The sequence below is a fragment of the Chinchilla lanigera genome, unplaced genomic scaffold (genome assembly GCF_000276665.1).
Source record: "Chinchilla lanigera isolate Chin_1 unplaced genomic scaffold, ChiLan1.0 scaffold00031, whole genome shotgun sequence".
NCBI classification, from domain to species: Eukaryota; Metazoa; Chordata; class Mammalia; order Rodentia; family Chinchillidae; genus Chinchilla; species Chinchilla lanigera.
In genome coordinates, this window is record NW_004955432.1 from 7,926,863 (window position 1) to 7,943,968 (window position 17,106).

The 17,106-nt window shown below is 37.1% G+C and overlaps 1 protein-coding gene across 3 annotated transcripts in view; it reads left to right on the plus strand.

Annotated features, from left to right (window-relative positions):
- The window catches only part of Cdk14 (cyclin-dependent kinase 14), a 548,127-nt gene that overhangs the window by 139,263 nt on the left and 391,758 nt on the right, over nt 1-17,106 (plus strand). For all 3 annotated transcript variants that reach the window (XM_005387996.2, XM_005387994.2, XM_013516047.1), the window contains one exon: nt 13,607-13,701. In XM_005387996.2, coding sequence (XP_005388053.1) covers nt 13,607-13,701 — 95 coding nt within the window. The remainder of the gene's footprint in view (nt 1-13,606; nt 13,702-17,106) is intronic.

Here is a 17,106-nt window from a genome sequence, read left to right on the forward strand (position 1 = left end):
TGAGGTCCCGAGCTCCTCCGATGATCAGGATGGCTGAGTTCCCATCAGGGAAGCCAATGCAGCAAGCTTTTCCAGGAGGCCGGCAGTGCACCATCTTCCCCTCCGGAACCAGGCAGCTATGCTCATAGTGAGGACCAGAGCTCCCCAAAGTGAACCAAAGCCATTCTCAGTGCCAGCGAGGTCCCGAGCTCCTCCAAGGATGAAAACAGTCAAGTTCATCAGGAAAGCCAGCTCCCCACGGCCTCTCTCAGCTCCCGACAGCCTCTCTCAGCTCCCAACAGCCTCTCTCAGTTCCCAACAGCCTTGCTTCTTCTTCTCCAGGTCTGCCTCTTATGCTGCTGGCAACAGTCCTCAGATGGGCGTCCCACACCCAGCACCACTCACTCAGTTCAGCTGGGGGTTATAAGTTGACCACCAGTTATCAATCTACTACACTGTCCTTTTGAGACAGGGTCTTACTGTGCAGTTCAGGCCAGCCTTGAATTCACTTTGTATAGACTAGGCTGGTCTCGAACTCACAATGGCCCTCCTGCCTCAGCCTCCCAAGTGCTGGGATGACAGGCATGCACCCCCACACCCGGCTTTTTAAAATTCATATATTTTACATAGAAAAATGCAATGGACAAGAATGTGAAGAGAACACATTTAATTGTGTTCCATTGTTACGGACATTCCAAAAATGGAGCACTAGGCACTGAAGGGTTAATTTCCTTTGGATTCTCTTTTGTGAGTTTCATATCAGGTGTACCCTATCCTGGTCCGCCCTGGGGTGTCTTTCTGATATATCAGAGCATGTACATTACTTTGTGTAGACACTGCTTTGTATTCTTTTCATTTTAGTAATTTTGCTTCCTTTCTGTGTGCCCAGGAAAAATGTCTTTGCTCTTTCCCTGTCAAGCTGGAGAGGGTTTCTTTTTCTTTTTTAGCAGAGTGCTTCAGTGTTTGCTCTTCTCTCCTTGCCTGCTGTCTTTTTGTTCTCCTCCCTATGGTGAAAGAAACGGGTGTTTTATTTATTTATTTATTTTTTTGGTGAAAAGACTAACTTCCATTGTATTTCCATTTGTGCAGAAAGTGGAGGCTTTGACACTCCTTGTGTAACACCATTTGATATTTCCCACAACAGTGTGAATTGGGTCATTTCATATCATTTGATAAAAATGAGAAAGCATGAGAGCTGTATTGGCACAGAATTTGTTATTCTTAAAGGTGGGTGATATAACAGTGGTAAACATCCAGGGAATCCCTTTACCTGTGAGTCACCAGGATTAATTCATATCTTTAATGCTAATTCAAGTATCGCTTATCTTAAGTAGTCTCCATGAGTACATTTGAGCAGGAAGAAACAGTTGAAAGTTTAGCAGCACATGTAATATTTTAAAGAAGAAAGCATTGTTTCTTGGAAGTACTGTGGTACAGAAACTATTTTACCCACATCCATCCCTGTACATACATCTGTGTAAGTAGTTGTGGCTGTTGCATGTGTTTGGAGCCATGACTGCACTCAGTGACTCAAGAGTGCCTTGATATCAGTGGTGCTAGTGCTAGTCTATATTTGGTGATTTTTTCTTTTTCCAGATAGAGACGTTTTAAAGTTCTGGAAAACTGTAAATAATCTGAGTTTATATCACAGTTGGTATCTTTCAAGGAAAGTGTTTGTTTCAGACATTTTTTGGATGATGTCTTGGTTACTTTTCTCTTGTTGCTGAGTCAAAATACCCGACACCTAAAATTAAGGAAGGAAAGGCTTATTTAGCTAACAGTCTGTGGAGGTTTCAGTGCATACTCGACTGGGTCCAAGGCAGGGTGGCACACGGCAGAGGGCAACAGTTCACGGCGGTGGAACATAGCAAAGCAACAAGAGCAAAATGGAGGAATAGTGGTAGAGGATTGCAAAAGCAGTCAGAGCAAAAGGGAAGAGAGGCAGCAAGCAGCCTCTTTCTCTCCCTTACATTGTATGCAAACTACCCACGCCAGGGCAGGTGTAGCACTCACACCCATAATCCCACCCAGCATTGGATCATGGATCAATCATAAACTCCAAAAGCCTGCCCCCTGGCTGTATGAGGCTTTGGGGGGACATCCAGACACAGACCATAACAGATGACTACCTACTTTTCCCAGTACCATTCCCTGGGTAGTATTTAGTGTTGTCACTGATGCGATGAACTTTTAGTAGCTTTTCCCTATCGTTCCCCAACCTGGCCGTGCTCTTCATTAGCTACAGCTACTGGGAGTATGTAGACAAACTGCCCATCTTGCCAGCCCAATTTGGAAGGGATTTCATTGAATTGTGCTATTATAAGCTGGGCTTAAAGAGAACATATTTCCAGAATTTCTTACTTAGGTTGATATTCTCTATACGTTCTACAAATTGCTCAAAATTTACTTCTTTCAATCACCGTGACAATCTGCACCCCATGATACACAGATCTAATCTGGAGAGGAAGAGGAACATACAGACTTGTAAATGACAGTTCTACCCCCATTCTTGCGGTAGCTCCCTCTTAGTATTACTTCACGTATAATCATGGCCCTCGTCTGCATGTTGACATGCGTGACATTTCGGTCCATCTCTCTGTTCGACATCTAGATCTGCCTTATAAACAAGTTACCTATTAACTATGGCTTGCCTGAGTTTGATTGTAATAGGGGTGTAAGCGCTGGATAATAGGGCCTGTTATGGAAGTCAAAGGCAAGGCAACAATTGGCCAAGTCTGGTTTAACTTCAGGTCCTTGCTTAATAGGTTCATGTAGTTCTGGTTGAATCCACACACCCGTTCTCACAGTGTAACATGGTAAATAAGTGTTTTCATTGTGTTCATCCTGCATGCAGTATGTTATGGTCTGCGTCTTAAGTGGCACCCACAGGCCATGGGTTGAAGGCCTTTAGGAGTGAAAGTTTAGGAGTGAAGTCAGGGGCTTGTGCCCTTGAAAGAGATATGGAGACATGCCACTTCCTGTCTCTCTCGTTTGAGCTTCCTGGCTACCATGCAGTGCGCAGGCCTCCTCTGTCAGATACTCCTGCCATGACGTACTGTGCAGCTATTGACCCAAAACAACATGGCTGAGTGACCATGGAATGAAATTTCTGAAATGAGCCTTAATAAACCTTTCCTCCTTTACATTGTTTATGGGGTTTCAGTAGACAACAGACTTAATCATAATTAACATCTGTTCCATATGGGTGGAACTAGGACTCTATAGGAATACTCCACCAGTATGGTAGTGATAAAAGATGGACTCGATTCTGGTATATATATATATATTTGTTGTTGTTGTTGTTGTTTTGTTTTGTTTTTGTTTTTGTTTGGTTTTGAGTTCCAGTACTGCCAAGTAAGTTCTTAGAAGAATTACTTTATTTCTTTGGTCTTTTCATTATTTTGTTCAAATGGGACTGGTAGAACCAATCTCATGGTGGTATTCTAGGGATTAAATGTAGGTAATGTATACAAAGCTCAAGGCCTGCGTATACTGAATACTCAGTATTTGCTGGTTGTTTGGGGCATTATTACACAATGAGCTAAGGTGCCAAGATCCAGGGACACCTTCTTAATAGCAGGGTGGCAAACACTGTTCAACTGGAACATTATCTGTGCTTTCTATTACCCAAGCCAATGTTCCCCTCCACTGGTCTAGACAATTGGTAGCTGTCTGCACTTTTATTCTGTTTTTGAGAAATGTATTAACTTTATCTCATTAAATTCCACATCTCCATGTGGTTAGTGTCTGTCAGCAATTGCACATTAGCCCTCTGTACTTCCGAGTCACTAAAGCACTATGTGAAGACTGCATTCTAAGTAGGGAAGTGATAAGCAGAGACTAGTTGTTCCGTAAAGCTGTTTTCTATCCATCCACACACCTGACATCAAAGAACTGAAGATGCTATTTCTGATTGACTACGTCTTAGTGTGACCCAGTGTCATTATTTAAGTGTGACGATTTAATATAATTGGAAGGAAAAAAAGGCCAGTGAAAAGCCTGGACTTTGATTATTAAACAAAATAGGGCCTCTCCTTCTGAATTATTTTGTTTTGCTCCTTTGATAGGAAAGATTATATTACTGACCTCTTTGAAAACTTGTCATTTTAATTCCTTATTTATATGCATAGTAATTACAAATAAGACCTTTTCTGCATCCTTAAAATAAGATACTCAGTTTTTAACACTCTAACTCTTGAAGCTCACACTATCTCATGGATATGGCTATTCCATAGGACCATTTTTTTTGTAGATTAGAACAATTTTAGAGTGGAATTATATGTCTTTATCTTCCCATAAAGTCAGTATGATTGATCTGTAAATTATAGTGTATTTCCGGAATAACTATATATCAGTTTCACAGGGTAAATAACTGACTTTTTTTAAACCACCAAATGTGGCAAAATACTAATTTTCTGCCATTGCATGTTAATAGAATATACTTTTACCATGGCAGTTAAGGCATCCAAATCCATGTGGTTAGATGAATAGACTACTTTGTACCATTGGCATTTTCTCTTACTTGATTTTTCTTGTGAATAAATGAACTTTCTTGTTTTTATAACAAGAAAATTGTCGTTGTTTTTAGAATTTCTTGTTCACTTTTTTGAAATACTAGGGTCTATATCTTATCTTAACTCCATATACAAGGCAGATTATGAAGAGTGAAATACACAGTTCTTAGGAAGGTATTTGTACCTTTCCCAGAATAAAAAATGCTGCCGTCTCTTCTCTCTGACAGTTCTGTGAGGACTGTGTGTTGTACTTGCCCTAAGTATGCATTAGCAGTTTATCTCCCAATAGGTGTAAAAAGGTAATTTTCTGCAGCCACTTTTTCCTTTTAACTTACATTGGATTCATTCTTAAAGGAGCACAAAAGCAAACTCGCAGACCTCTCATTCTGATTTTAAATAATTTAGAGTGGAACTGTGAACACAATATTTTCCCCATTGAAGATCATTTTATACTGAAGTTTAGTATAGGTTTTAAAATTTCTATTTAAAACTTGGGCTCAGGAGGGTGATGGTAAAGTGTGACATTCGCAAGCTGTTTCTGGTGATGAAAAATACATGAGAACATAACCCACACAGGACTAGTCAGGCAACTTTGAATGTAATTTTCCATTAAATTTTACTGGATTCAGCTCACCACATGGTTCGTATCCTATATGAAAGAAAAAAAATAAGGGATCCTAAATGAATGTACTGCTTAGACCTCAGAAGCTCATCATTGTAATTATGTAGTTTAACCGTCAGGGAAACAAAATTCCTTGAAATTCAAATCGTAACCTTCCATCTTTTCTTCTCCCTCCACTCCTGTCTGTATTCAATTTTGAAATATCTTTGTCTCTCTGTTTCTTCTTTATCTATACAGTTATGAGCTGAATTATGACCCCCTAAATTTTGATACTGAAATCCCAATGCCCAGTACCTCAGAATGCTGCTGTATCTGATCATAAGGTCTTCGTTTTAATTTTTTTTAATGTTTTTGGTTTTTTTCTGGTACCGGGAATCGAACTCATGACCTTGCACTTGCCAGGCAGGCACTGTGCCGCTGAGCTAAATCCCCAGCCTGATCATAACGTGTTTAAAGATGCAGTTTAGCTGAGGTGACCCCTGGGAAAGGGTCCTAATTCTGTGACGGATGCCCGTATAAAGTGAGGGAGAGGCACCAAGAGATGCGCTCAGCTGGAGGAAAGGCACTGAAGACGTGCTGAGAAGAGAAGAGAAAGAGAAGAGAAGAGAAGACAAGACAAGACAAGACAAGACAAGACAAGACAAGGCTGCTGGCCAAGAGAGGCCTCATGAGCAACCGCACTGGTCAACGTCCTGACCTAGGGCTCGCTCCCAGGACTGGGAGAAAAGCAGTTTGCTAGTGTTGAAGCCACCCTATCCTGCCTATCCTATCTATTGCATTTGGATACCTCTAACAAACATATATATTATATATTATACCATATATAGAGCTATAGATGTATATGCATTTATATTTATATTTTGATATGCAAATCTTTGTTAGTATATTTTCTTAAAATACTGTAATTAAAAAGCTTTTGCTACTCATTTTTTTCTCGTACTCCCTACTAAATGAGAGTGACTTAAATAGGTGAGTTTTACTTTGAGGAAAAAAAAATGTGTTTGATTAAGAATCAGTGTATAGTGTTGAGCAAATTAATCTTATTAGGGGGTTTTCTCATCTATATGATGCTGACAGTGTCATCCAGCTGTAGGAATTCTGCTTTTGTGAAGGCAAGAATTCTACTTTTTTGTATATTTTATTTAAAAAATTAGCAGGGTTTCATCATGGAGTGAAATTGACCCCTCCTCAGATACTTTGTTCAGGAAGTGGTTACTACCCTGTTCATGGCAGATTTGCCATGGTCATTCTTCAGATGATGTTTAATCACTGCCCAGAGACAGGCTGGATTAAAACTTGGGACTCCCAGAAATTTATTCTTTGCCCTCTTTTTTGTAGCACTAATTACGGGTAACAGAAGTTCCCTGATGAGACTTTCTCTGCAAGCACAGCTTCAAGTAACCATCTGTCATATACACTTTGAAAGATTTGATTTTAGAGTCAGCAAATCTGTAGTTCCACACACAAATTTAAATTTTTTTCCTTCACAGAATGAGCTGTATTAAGGAAGTTAATAACATGAAAATGTATATATACTGTAGTGGGTTGACCATTGAGATGTTAGGCTTGTCCCTGGTGAACGGGGTGTTAGGAGTGTGCATGTGTTTGTTTTCTATAATCTGTGTCATTGGTTTTAAGGCCCTGACATCCAGCCCTGATTAGAGATGTATTTTTAGTGTGCAGCAGGTTCCGATGCTTGTCAGTGACTCTTGAATAGTGGAGGTTCAGGGACTCCTTGTCTTGTTCTTTAATAGGATAGTGAATTATATCTTTCACCATTAAAGACAAGGTTTGTTAGGAAATCATCTTGGGCAGTGCTTTTTGTTTGTTTGTTTTAGTTGTTCGGTTTTTTTTTTTTGTTTTTTGCAGTGCTGGAGATCAGACCCGTGGCTTCACATGTACATCACCACAGAGCTTAAACTTAAAACCTTAAAATCATCTTTGTTAAATTAGTGTACTTTCCTTTTGTTTGTGAATTCTTTTTTTTTTTTTTTTATTTTAAGGATAAAAGGAGGGAAACATTAACAGACATACAACATTTTACAACATATCACAAGCACAATACAGACAATACAGAGTTACAAACAAAGTGGTAGGGAATTAACAATGGCGGTTGTATTACATATTGATATCTTCAAAGTGGCTTCTCATGAAAACAGATATAGACATGCAATACTGGTCAACCAAAGACTCATTGACAGTTTCTTTCAGCATAGAAACAGCAGATAGAAGAACAACCATGTTATCTATCCTGTATATACATACATACAAAATTTCTCCTTCTTTCCCTTCTCTTTTCCCACATCCCAGAAGCCCTTTACTCTTCGGTGGTTTCCTATCATTTCACAGTGTCTATCATACCTCCGAGTTTAAATTAACTCTTTCAAGTTTTACACTAGTGACACAATGCGGTGCTTGCTTTGTTTGTGAATTCTATAATTTTTCTTATTTTGTTTTTGTTTCAGGTATACATTACATTTAAAAATCAAAGAGTTTATTATTTTTATCTTATTTTCTCTTATGCAATGAAGTACACCAGTAAATTTTTGGACGTTGAGCTATTCTTGAATTCATGAAACAATTCTCACTTGACCATGACGTATTATTGTTTTAGCATACTTGAAGGAAGTGATCACCTTATATATTTTTTGGAATTCTTGCTTTTGTGTTCATCATACTTGGCCCTTTTTTTAGTTGATTAGATAATTTTTTTAGTTGATTAGATAAGGAATGAACTTTGGTAATAGAGTTATGCTAAATTCAGAAATTAACTTGGTAGCATTTAATACTTTTATGATGAGTAAGGTTCCTGCTGTCTATAACTTAGTAATTACTTGTTAGCTAAATTTTAGTAGAAGTTGTTCTTAGTAGCCTGTTACATTTAAAAATTTTTATTGTTTAAATTGATTATGCTTAATTTGTTTTGGTTTTTGCTGTAGTCCATTTGGATATTTGATACTTTTACAGACAAGGATGTATGCTTTCTATATTTTCAAGTATTTTGGTATAAAGCTATGCATAGAATTCTAGGTTAGCTTATGACAGCAGATCTGTTTCTACACTGAGTAATGATCTCTTTTTAATTTCTAATCACTTGGTTCACTTTTATTTTGACTTGCAGAGAGTTGTCTCTTTTAATGGTCTTTACAAAGCATTAAGCTTTAATGGTCTGGTTTTTTGAGCGGGGTGGTTTCTCCGGTACCGGGAATCGAACTCATGACCTTGCGCTTGCCAGGCAGGTGCTGTGCTGCTGAGCTAAATCCCCAGCCCCAAGCTTTAGTGGTCTTTACTAAAGCATTAAGCTTTGATGACCATGTCTATATTTTTGCTTCATATTACATGAATATCTTTTATTGTCTATTAATCTCTTCTACTGCATCATTTTAGCTCCTTTTCCAGCTGCAGTTAAAAGTCTAAAAGTCCTGTAGGTATATTTGTTTAAATTTTCCTTTATATCTTGGTTTGGCTACATTTCAGAGGTCTTAAAATGTCTTGTTGTCATGTTTATTCATGAATTTTCAGTTTTGATTTTTTTGACTTTCATGTAACTTTATTTTTGTCATTATTTTTTAAAATTTTATTTTATTAGCACATGTATGCAGTACATGAAGTTTATATTCACCTTAGGTAGTAAGTCCATGTACATAATGTGGTTTGATTCTTTCTTGTTCTCCTTCCCTTCCCCACTCCCTCCATGTCTACATTCCCTTTCCCCATTTTCATTGTTATTGTTACTGTTTTCAATTCATGTTTACGACATACAGTGTCTACATTCCTTGTGGGTATATGGTCCATGTATGTTACATATCTTCAATCTTTTACATCCCCATCTCCCACACTCCCCCTCCATGTATCTCAGACCCCTTCCCATTTGCAAAAGGCCTGTCTGTTTCCTTCCATTCGTCCTTTATTTTGCTCTCTATTTATGCGTTGCCTTACTCAAAAGAGAGGTACCATACATATTTAAGCTTGTGTATCTGATTTATCTCACTTAACATTATGTTTTCCAGGTGTATCCTTTTTAACTTATGGGGATAAACTCTTTAGTTTTCTTCTTATTATTATTTTTTAAAATAAACTGTGTATGTTTAAAGTATACAACATGTTATATATATAAAGATGAAACGGTTACTATAGTGACATTGTTTTGCAAGACAGCTATAATCTATCCATTTAGACATAACCTCAAATACAGTATACTTTAGCAGTAGCCTTGATGTGTAATTTTATTGCATCATGTTCAGAAAAAGAAGCTGAACCAGTGTTTCTGTAGTTTTCACTATTGAGATCTTTATAGCCTAATTTGTTATCATTTTAAAATTAATGTTAAATATGTGCTTAAAATGAGTATAAGCGTGTGTTAATACATACATTAAAGTAATATGTTAATTCTGATATTCAAGTCTGTAGATCCTTTACTTATTGGTTATCTTGGTTTGTTAATGTTAAGCATTTTCTGTTTGTCTCGTGTTATCATTGTAGATTTGACAATTTTTCATTTTACAGTTTCATGTATTTCAAAGCTATGTTATCAGGCCTTTACTAATTTATGGTTATTACATTTCTTAGTAGATTTAAGATTCATTCTGTGGGAAATAGTAACTTCATTTATTGTTTTGTGAATTTTGTATTGTCTGCCATCAATACTACTGTATCATACTGTTTTCAAAAAATATCTTTTTCAGCTATATTTTTTCATTCCTTTATTTTTAGATTATTTCTTTTGTTTTAATTTTGTGTGTTCTAAATAGCATTTTGGTGGATCTTCCTTGCTTTTTAATCTGAGCTTTTCTCTTAAGAGGGGAATTTGATTCTTTTATGTTTATTGTAATTATTGATATGTTTATATCGACTTCCTTTTTATTTGGTACTTCCCTGAGCATGGTTTCTTACTGAGAATTATTCCTCCCACTCCTCCCCTTCTTTTCCCTTTATTGCACTTTTTTCTTACATTCCCTTTTCTTTAATTTGTTTGAAATTTGTGCATTTTATTTATATAAATCTAGTGTCGCCTTTTAAGACTTCATAAGCATACTAAAATTTGTGCCTTGGGAGTTAGTGTGTGAAGTGTGTCTTGGTTGAGTCAGAAAGTATCAACATGGTATTATTTTGCTGTTTTTGCCTTCTTGCACATCTTCCGTCAGTCCAACCAAGTTTTATACTATTTTGTTTTTTGAGATAGGGTCTCACTGTGTAGTTCAAACTGGCCTGGAAATCACTATTTGGCCTAGGCTAACCTCAAACTCATGATGATTCTCCTGCCTCAGCCCTCTGAGTGGGGGGAGTACAAGTGCATGCCACCACACCCAGCTGCCAAGTTTTGTATTGTGACAATATAGAAATTTATGTCTGGATTATTTTTCCAGTGGGAAGTAAAATTGCCCTGTATTATTGCATACGTAAGCAACTTAAATATAAGTGATACAAAGTTATTGTCTCTTTTAATTTCAAAAACACTGGGTTTTTATGGTAGCCATTTTTGTCTGAAAATATGCTTGTTGAATAATTTTTCTATTTAGATATAATTACTCCCTGAAGTTTTCTGGGAGAATTCATTTCAAATGTTGAGCTTCTTATTTTTATAGTTATGGCCATTCTTTTATTTACTGCCCATTAAACATTTCATTTCACTGAATAAATTTTTAATCTCTTAAGATCTCCAGTTGTCTCTTTTATTAATGTAATTTATTTATTTATTTATTTATTTTTGGCAACGCTGGGGTTGAACCCAGGGCCTTACCCTTACCTGATAGGCAAATGCTCCACCACTGAGCTACATCCCTAGGTCAATGTGGTTTAATTTTTTAAAGGCTGTGATATCTTCATATCCAAAGTTATGCTTACTTTTATACAGCACTCTGAACTCTCTTCCCTGGGTTTTAGTTTATCTGCCCATTAAACTTTATTTCATTCAGGGTATTGATTTTCCTGAAATGGTTTGTGATTTTTGGTTGTATACTCACCTTTGTATTTCATGATCATTGACAGCTTACTCTGTTTTCTCTAATTTTTCTCTATTGACAGCATGAAAGAGGCAGTGCTTGCAGTTTGGGGGACAGAGAAACATTGCCTTTTCTCTGGGTGTTGGTTGAGTCTTTTCTCTCCGTCTCTAGCCCAGATACTACGTTCTCAGCTGTCTCCTCTTGCTGTTGTCCTGGTAGACTGCTTGGGAAGACGCTGTGCGCTCTCTGTGGATGAGTCTTGTGTTTACTCACAAGGTCTGGCTTCTTTCCTCTAATAGTCTTCTCATCATGCTGGGGCTTTTCTTTGAAGTTTTGATCCTAATCGCTTTTAAGTTTTCCTCAGAATTTCTAATTAGATATTGGCACTTTTTTTTCCATTTCTGATTCTATCATTTTTGACAAGTATCTTCTCAGTCACTATATGGAATTTGGAGTGAAAAGGAGATAAGAGTATATATTTAAACTGCTGCATAGAGTCTTTAAAAATAGTGGGAGTATTTCCCTGATGTTGTGTGTTTTTAAATAAATGGTTCAGGAGCACACCCCAAAAATGGTGTTCAAGCTTAGGACTCGTGTTCTCTGGATTTTATAAAAAGTTCCTTTACTAAGCTTCCGAAGTTGGTTATTAAACACCACGTTTTACATACAGTGCAGTTCTACTCTGCCATGCAGAAGGATAAACCTGAGGCATCTGTAGGTAAGTGGGTACGCTTGGAGACCATATTGTTAAGGGAAATAAATTAGTCACGCAAATGTAAATAATATACAGTTGTCTTAGATGAGAAGCGCAAAATGTAAATAAGGATGGGGAGTAGATGAAGACATGGTGGGAGAGAGGAGGGAAGGAATGGAAAGGGGTTGAGAGAAAGTGGAAGAAAAGAATGGAGGGGCTGGGGATTTAGCTCAGCGGCAAAGCGCCTGCCTGGCAAGCGCAAGGTCGTGAGTTCGGTTCCCGGTACTGGAGAAAAACCAAAAAAAAAAAAAAAAAAAAAAAAAAAAAAAAAAAAAAAGAATGAAAACAGAGCTTTTGTCAATGGGAAGGGGAGTAAGAGTTGGAGGGAGCAGGGAAGGTGATGGGGGGAAGGGGCCAAAAGAAAAAAAAGAATGAAGATGGTGTGTACCTGCACCAGCCACCTCCCCAGGGTAAATGTGATCATTCTGTACTGTAAACATGTGCTAAATTTTTTTTTTTAAATCACGTTGAGTTTGATCAATCTTGCATTCTTACATCTGATAATCTGAGCAACTTCGTTGAAGATCACAATATGTAACAACCCCTGTTAATTCCTATCATTTTGTGCTAAAACCCTGTGCCATTTTTATTGTTTTTGTTTTGTTTTTGTCTGTATTGTTATTTTGTTATTTTTTATTCTCTTTAAAGTAAAAAATTAAAAAAATAAAGTTGATTATTTATGAATTACTGTGAGCTTTAGCAACCTCTTATGAATTCTGTGTACTGTGATCAGACAGCGCCTCTGGTAAGATGTTTTGAATTACTTGTATAGTTGTAAATAATTCATGTTTTGATATCACCTTTCGTAGCCTCACTGAATGTTTCTGCCCCACGGAGGACAGTACTTCTCTTTTCTTACTCCTTGGTTGAATTTGGGTAGGGGTTGAGCCCAGCAAAAATCACTCTTAGAACTTTTTGGGTCATTTGATGGATTTTAATCTTAAGGAGTAATTTTGTTTCAGCTAATCTTAAGTATTGGCTAACATACACACAAGGGAATTCCATTTTGTGTAAAGATATATGAATGATGCATCTTTGTCTATTTGGAAATGTACAGATTCCAAAGGTGTTGGAAGAGTCCTTTTCTATGACTGAATAATGTACCGCCGTGCTTTACAGCAGGAGTCAGATAGTAAATATTTTCAGCTTTGTCCATTGTATGATCGCTATCGTCGTTGCAGCTCTGATATAACTAGAAAGCCATGGACAATGTGTAAATGATGAGCATGATCATTCTAATAAAACTTTATGGTTACGAAAGTTCACTTTTCCTATAATTTTCACATATTATGAAATGTCATCTTTTTGATGCTGCCACCAGTAAAAACAATAAAAACCATTCTAAGCTTATAAACTGTGCAAACATAGCTAGATTTGATGCACTGGTTACAGTATGCCAGTTCTAAATTTAGAGAATTATACCATGGAAAATATTCATGATATTTTGAATTAAAAAAAAAAAGATGGTGAGCTAGTATATATAAGTGAAATCCCAACTGTGTAAAAGAAAGAAAAAGCAGCTATCAGCAAGGTAAGACTAGAAAAAGAAATATCAAAATATTTGGCTCCTTGGTTAGATTATGGGTAAATTTAATTTTACCTGGGTTCATTTGCATGTATTGGATTTTGTACTCTGAGTGTTTATTATGTTGTTTGTAAAAATATTCTCATCTTAGAAAAAAGTTATTTAGCAAGTGACAGAGAATCTGTACATCTCCAGTAAGATCAGAGTATTTATTGTTAATTAAATATGATATGGTCTGTTTTGCTTACTCTCTGTCTGCTTCATTTTTAGCCAACAAGTCCCAAATTTGGCAAAGCTGACTCCTACGAAAAACTGGAAAAATTAGGGGAAGGATCTTACGCTACTGTTTACAAAGGGAAAAGCAAGTAAGTTCATTATTTTTTTTAAATATGTAAAATGAATACTAAATAGCAATGTGTTTAAGTGATAGATTATAAAACAGCTTTTTCACCCGTTTTTTATAAACAAATGTAAAAGCCTGTGGAATCTGTTACTCTGTTAGGAAAGTTTCTCAGTCTTACCCAGTTGGTCTTTCTGCTTAACTGCTTCCCTCAGCTTTGTTTTCTTCTGGGTGGGGTTGGATCCCTCTAGCGACAGTTCATTTCCAGGTGAGTGATGTGATTATTTTCTCATGAATGTCGAGTGTTAAGCATAAGAGTAGAGGTTTGACAAAAACTAAATGTATACCATTCTTGATGTCTTTTTAAATTGAGCTTTTACTCCATATTTCAGAAGTCACTTGGTTTTTAAAAAAAAAATGCAAATTTTTCTTTCTACCTGCCATCATCTTCCCACAGAGAAGCACCTCTTTTCCTCCTTGTTTTCTCCTTTCCCGTTGCTGTTCTGGGGTCAGGACACAAACTTGGATTTTTAAAAATCTCACTGCCGTATGTTTCTGATCGTTGTTCTCTCTCTCCCTTACTGAGTAAGGACAGAAATTCATATTTACTGGCATGTAGCTTGTGGAGAACACAGTGGTATTTCTGAAGTAACTATAGGAGACATAAGCCTTAATAACCTTACCAAATGATGTTGAAAAATAATTTTGTAAACCATCTGTGTTACATCTCTTAATAATCTTTATAGAAGATATAACTTTCTAACCTAAGTAACTAAATAAAAAACAAGCAGAAGAAAATTCTGTGGAGGATCAATCCAAACACATAATCAGAAATATTATGCTAATTTATATAATCTGACTATTTTGGAAGCAGACTCTTAGGTTTTTCTTTGTGATTTTTAAGTTTAGAAAATGAAGAAATACCCCTTCTAAAATATTCCTTGTGGAAGAATATATGTAAGTAAAGAAATACAGAAATGCTGTAAGTTAAAAATAATAGTATTTTGAAAGCTGTTAAAATTTTGATTTTTTTATTTGAATAAAAAAAGCAATATTCTGGGGAATAGAAAACTAAACAAATCCCAGAGGGCTGTTAATGACTTAACGGAATTACTTGAGAATGATAGAATGTCAGAGTAATAGTCTCGACAGTTTTATCAGAGGTCATGTCCCATGTTTTTATATTCTTTCCTAAGGGAAAAGAGTAGTACTGTACTGCATAAAACATACTTGTGAATTTTAGGTTGATAATATGGGCTCAATGTCCTTTGTTAAACAACCCCTTTGTTTAAAGTACGGTAATACCTTCTTTTGCTTTGTTTAGTCCTCGCATTACCCTAGACGTGGGTTAGGTTGTTGTCATTTGACCACGGAATAATGGTGTATACCGAGGTCACGTGTCTGTGTTCACACAGGTGCTTAGCACCAGGGCTTATTTTAGATGTGTCTGTCTGGCTTGAAGCCATTTCTCCCCAACTATTACACCATTATTGCCTGTACATAGTGGCAGGCCTTGGAAAGATTCGGTCCTTGTTGAATACTGCAGATGGTTCTTCCATATGCTCTGACTTACTTTAATTGTGACTCACACAGAAGCAAATGCACCTTTCACTAGAAAGAAACAGACCAAGCCCTTGCTACTGCCTGCCTATAAAAGATGTGGTCAGCTCATGTGCAAATATAAGTTCGTAACACCATTAAACATTTAACTCGAGGATTTGTATCAAAATCTTACAAATGAGAGATTTTTCATCTGTTCTACCTGGATAAAAGAAAAGACTTAAAACTGCCTATAAACTCTGAGGGGGATAGTTCTGGACGATCGATAGTTTTCACTCCAGAGCTCTAAGCATTTCTGAAACAGTTTCAAGCCTGCTGGTCACGTGTAATATTTAATTTCCTCTCACTGGAGATGACAGCCTGCCTGCATTTGCCTGCATTGTACCCTGATGTTGGTGACATCAGGGTACAAGGGTTGATCAAAAAAATGCGACAAGTGCTTAATAAATTTATTTCACTAAAAGACACGTTGCCATTAATAATGATCAAAATATCCAAAATACTGCCCCCTCGCTTGAGATACAGCTATCCCACCATTCTTGGCAATGTGTCTTTTATGGTAATACGTTTTGTAAAAAAATTAAGTGTTCACTATGTTTTTGATCATCCCATGGAATGTGTCATATAGTGGGACCCAAGGGCTGAGTTTGTTTGCTGTGTCCCTCAAATGTTTTGTAATTTAAAGAGCCAGCTAAAGTAGATGTTGGATGTCATTCCAGTACTCCTCATCTTCTCCTATAAATGTCTGGGTCCCTGCCCCCATCTTTGGATGTATCTTTAGCATTATCTTCCAAAGCAGCTCTCCGTCATGCACTAGAGCTGCCTGGTAGTTGTAGAGATTCCTGTGAATTTCAGTTGGAGATATACATGTTATTGCTTTATCTGTGTTGCATTTGGATTTTACCATGAAGTTCATTGTGTTTGGTAGGACTGCCGTAACACAATCCACAAACACAAGTTTATTGGCTCACAGTTCTGGAGGCCTGAAGTCTAAGGTGAAGTTTGCAGAATTGATCCCTTCTGAGAGTGCTGAGGGAGAATCTGTTCCCTGCCTCTCTGTGAGCTGCTGGTGATGTGCTGGCCGTGTCTGGCATCCTGCACCGTAAATTCGTCACCTTGCTCTCTGTCTTTGTCGTCACATGGTATTCTTCCAGTGTGTGTGCAAGTGTTGTGTCTCTCTCTGTGTGTGTTCCCCTTTTGTTCAGGACAGCAGTTATACTGGATTAAAGCCCTCCCTCAGGACCTCGGTTCAACTTGATACCACTGGAAAGGTCCTGTGTTCAAATGAGGTCACATTCCGAGGTGATGGGAGGTGGAGCTTCAACAAATCTCGTTTTGAAGACACAATTCAATCCATAACGGTTATTAATTTCAAATCTCCCTAATTTGGCATGGCACTCATGACAGTGTTCTTCTTTTTCTACCTGTGGTATATCTCAGGTATCCTTTATCTGAGCATTCTTCTTTACCCAAAATAAATAAAGTGTATTCCCCTTATCAAAAGGTTGCTATAAATCTTAATTTTGGAAGAGTTGCAGTGAGCCATGATTTAGAAACTTGAGGAGGAATAGAGTTTTTATTACTTTTGAATTCTGAGTGTCTTATTCCTTAAGGGACACATAGGTTGGGGACCAGGGACTGAAATTTCTATACAGGTGGCCCACTTTGTAGCGAGCTTGGCTTCTAAAGAATTTTTGGCTGACTATAATACATCAACACACAGCACTCAAAAATGCAATTTATTTTTTAAAAAAGCTTTGAATGTATCACACTTTCATATTTGAGCAGAGTTTTTTGTTTTGTTTTGACCAATATTTCTGACTTCTATTTTGTGTGAGTGTGTTTGTTGGAGGGAGCCAGTTTGTCATTA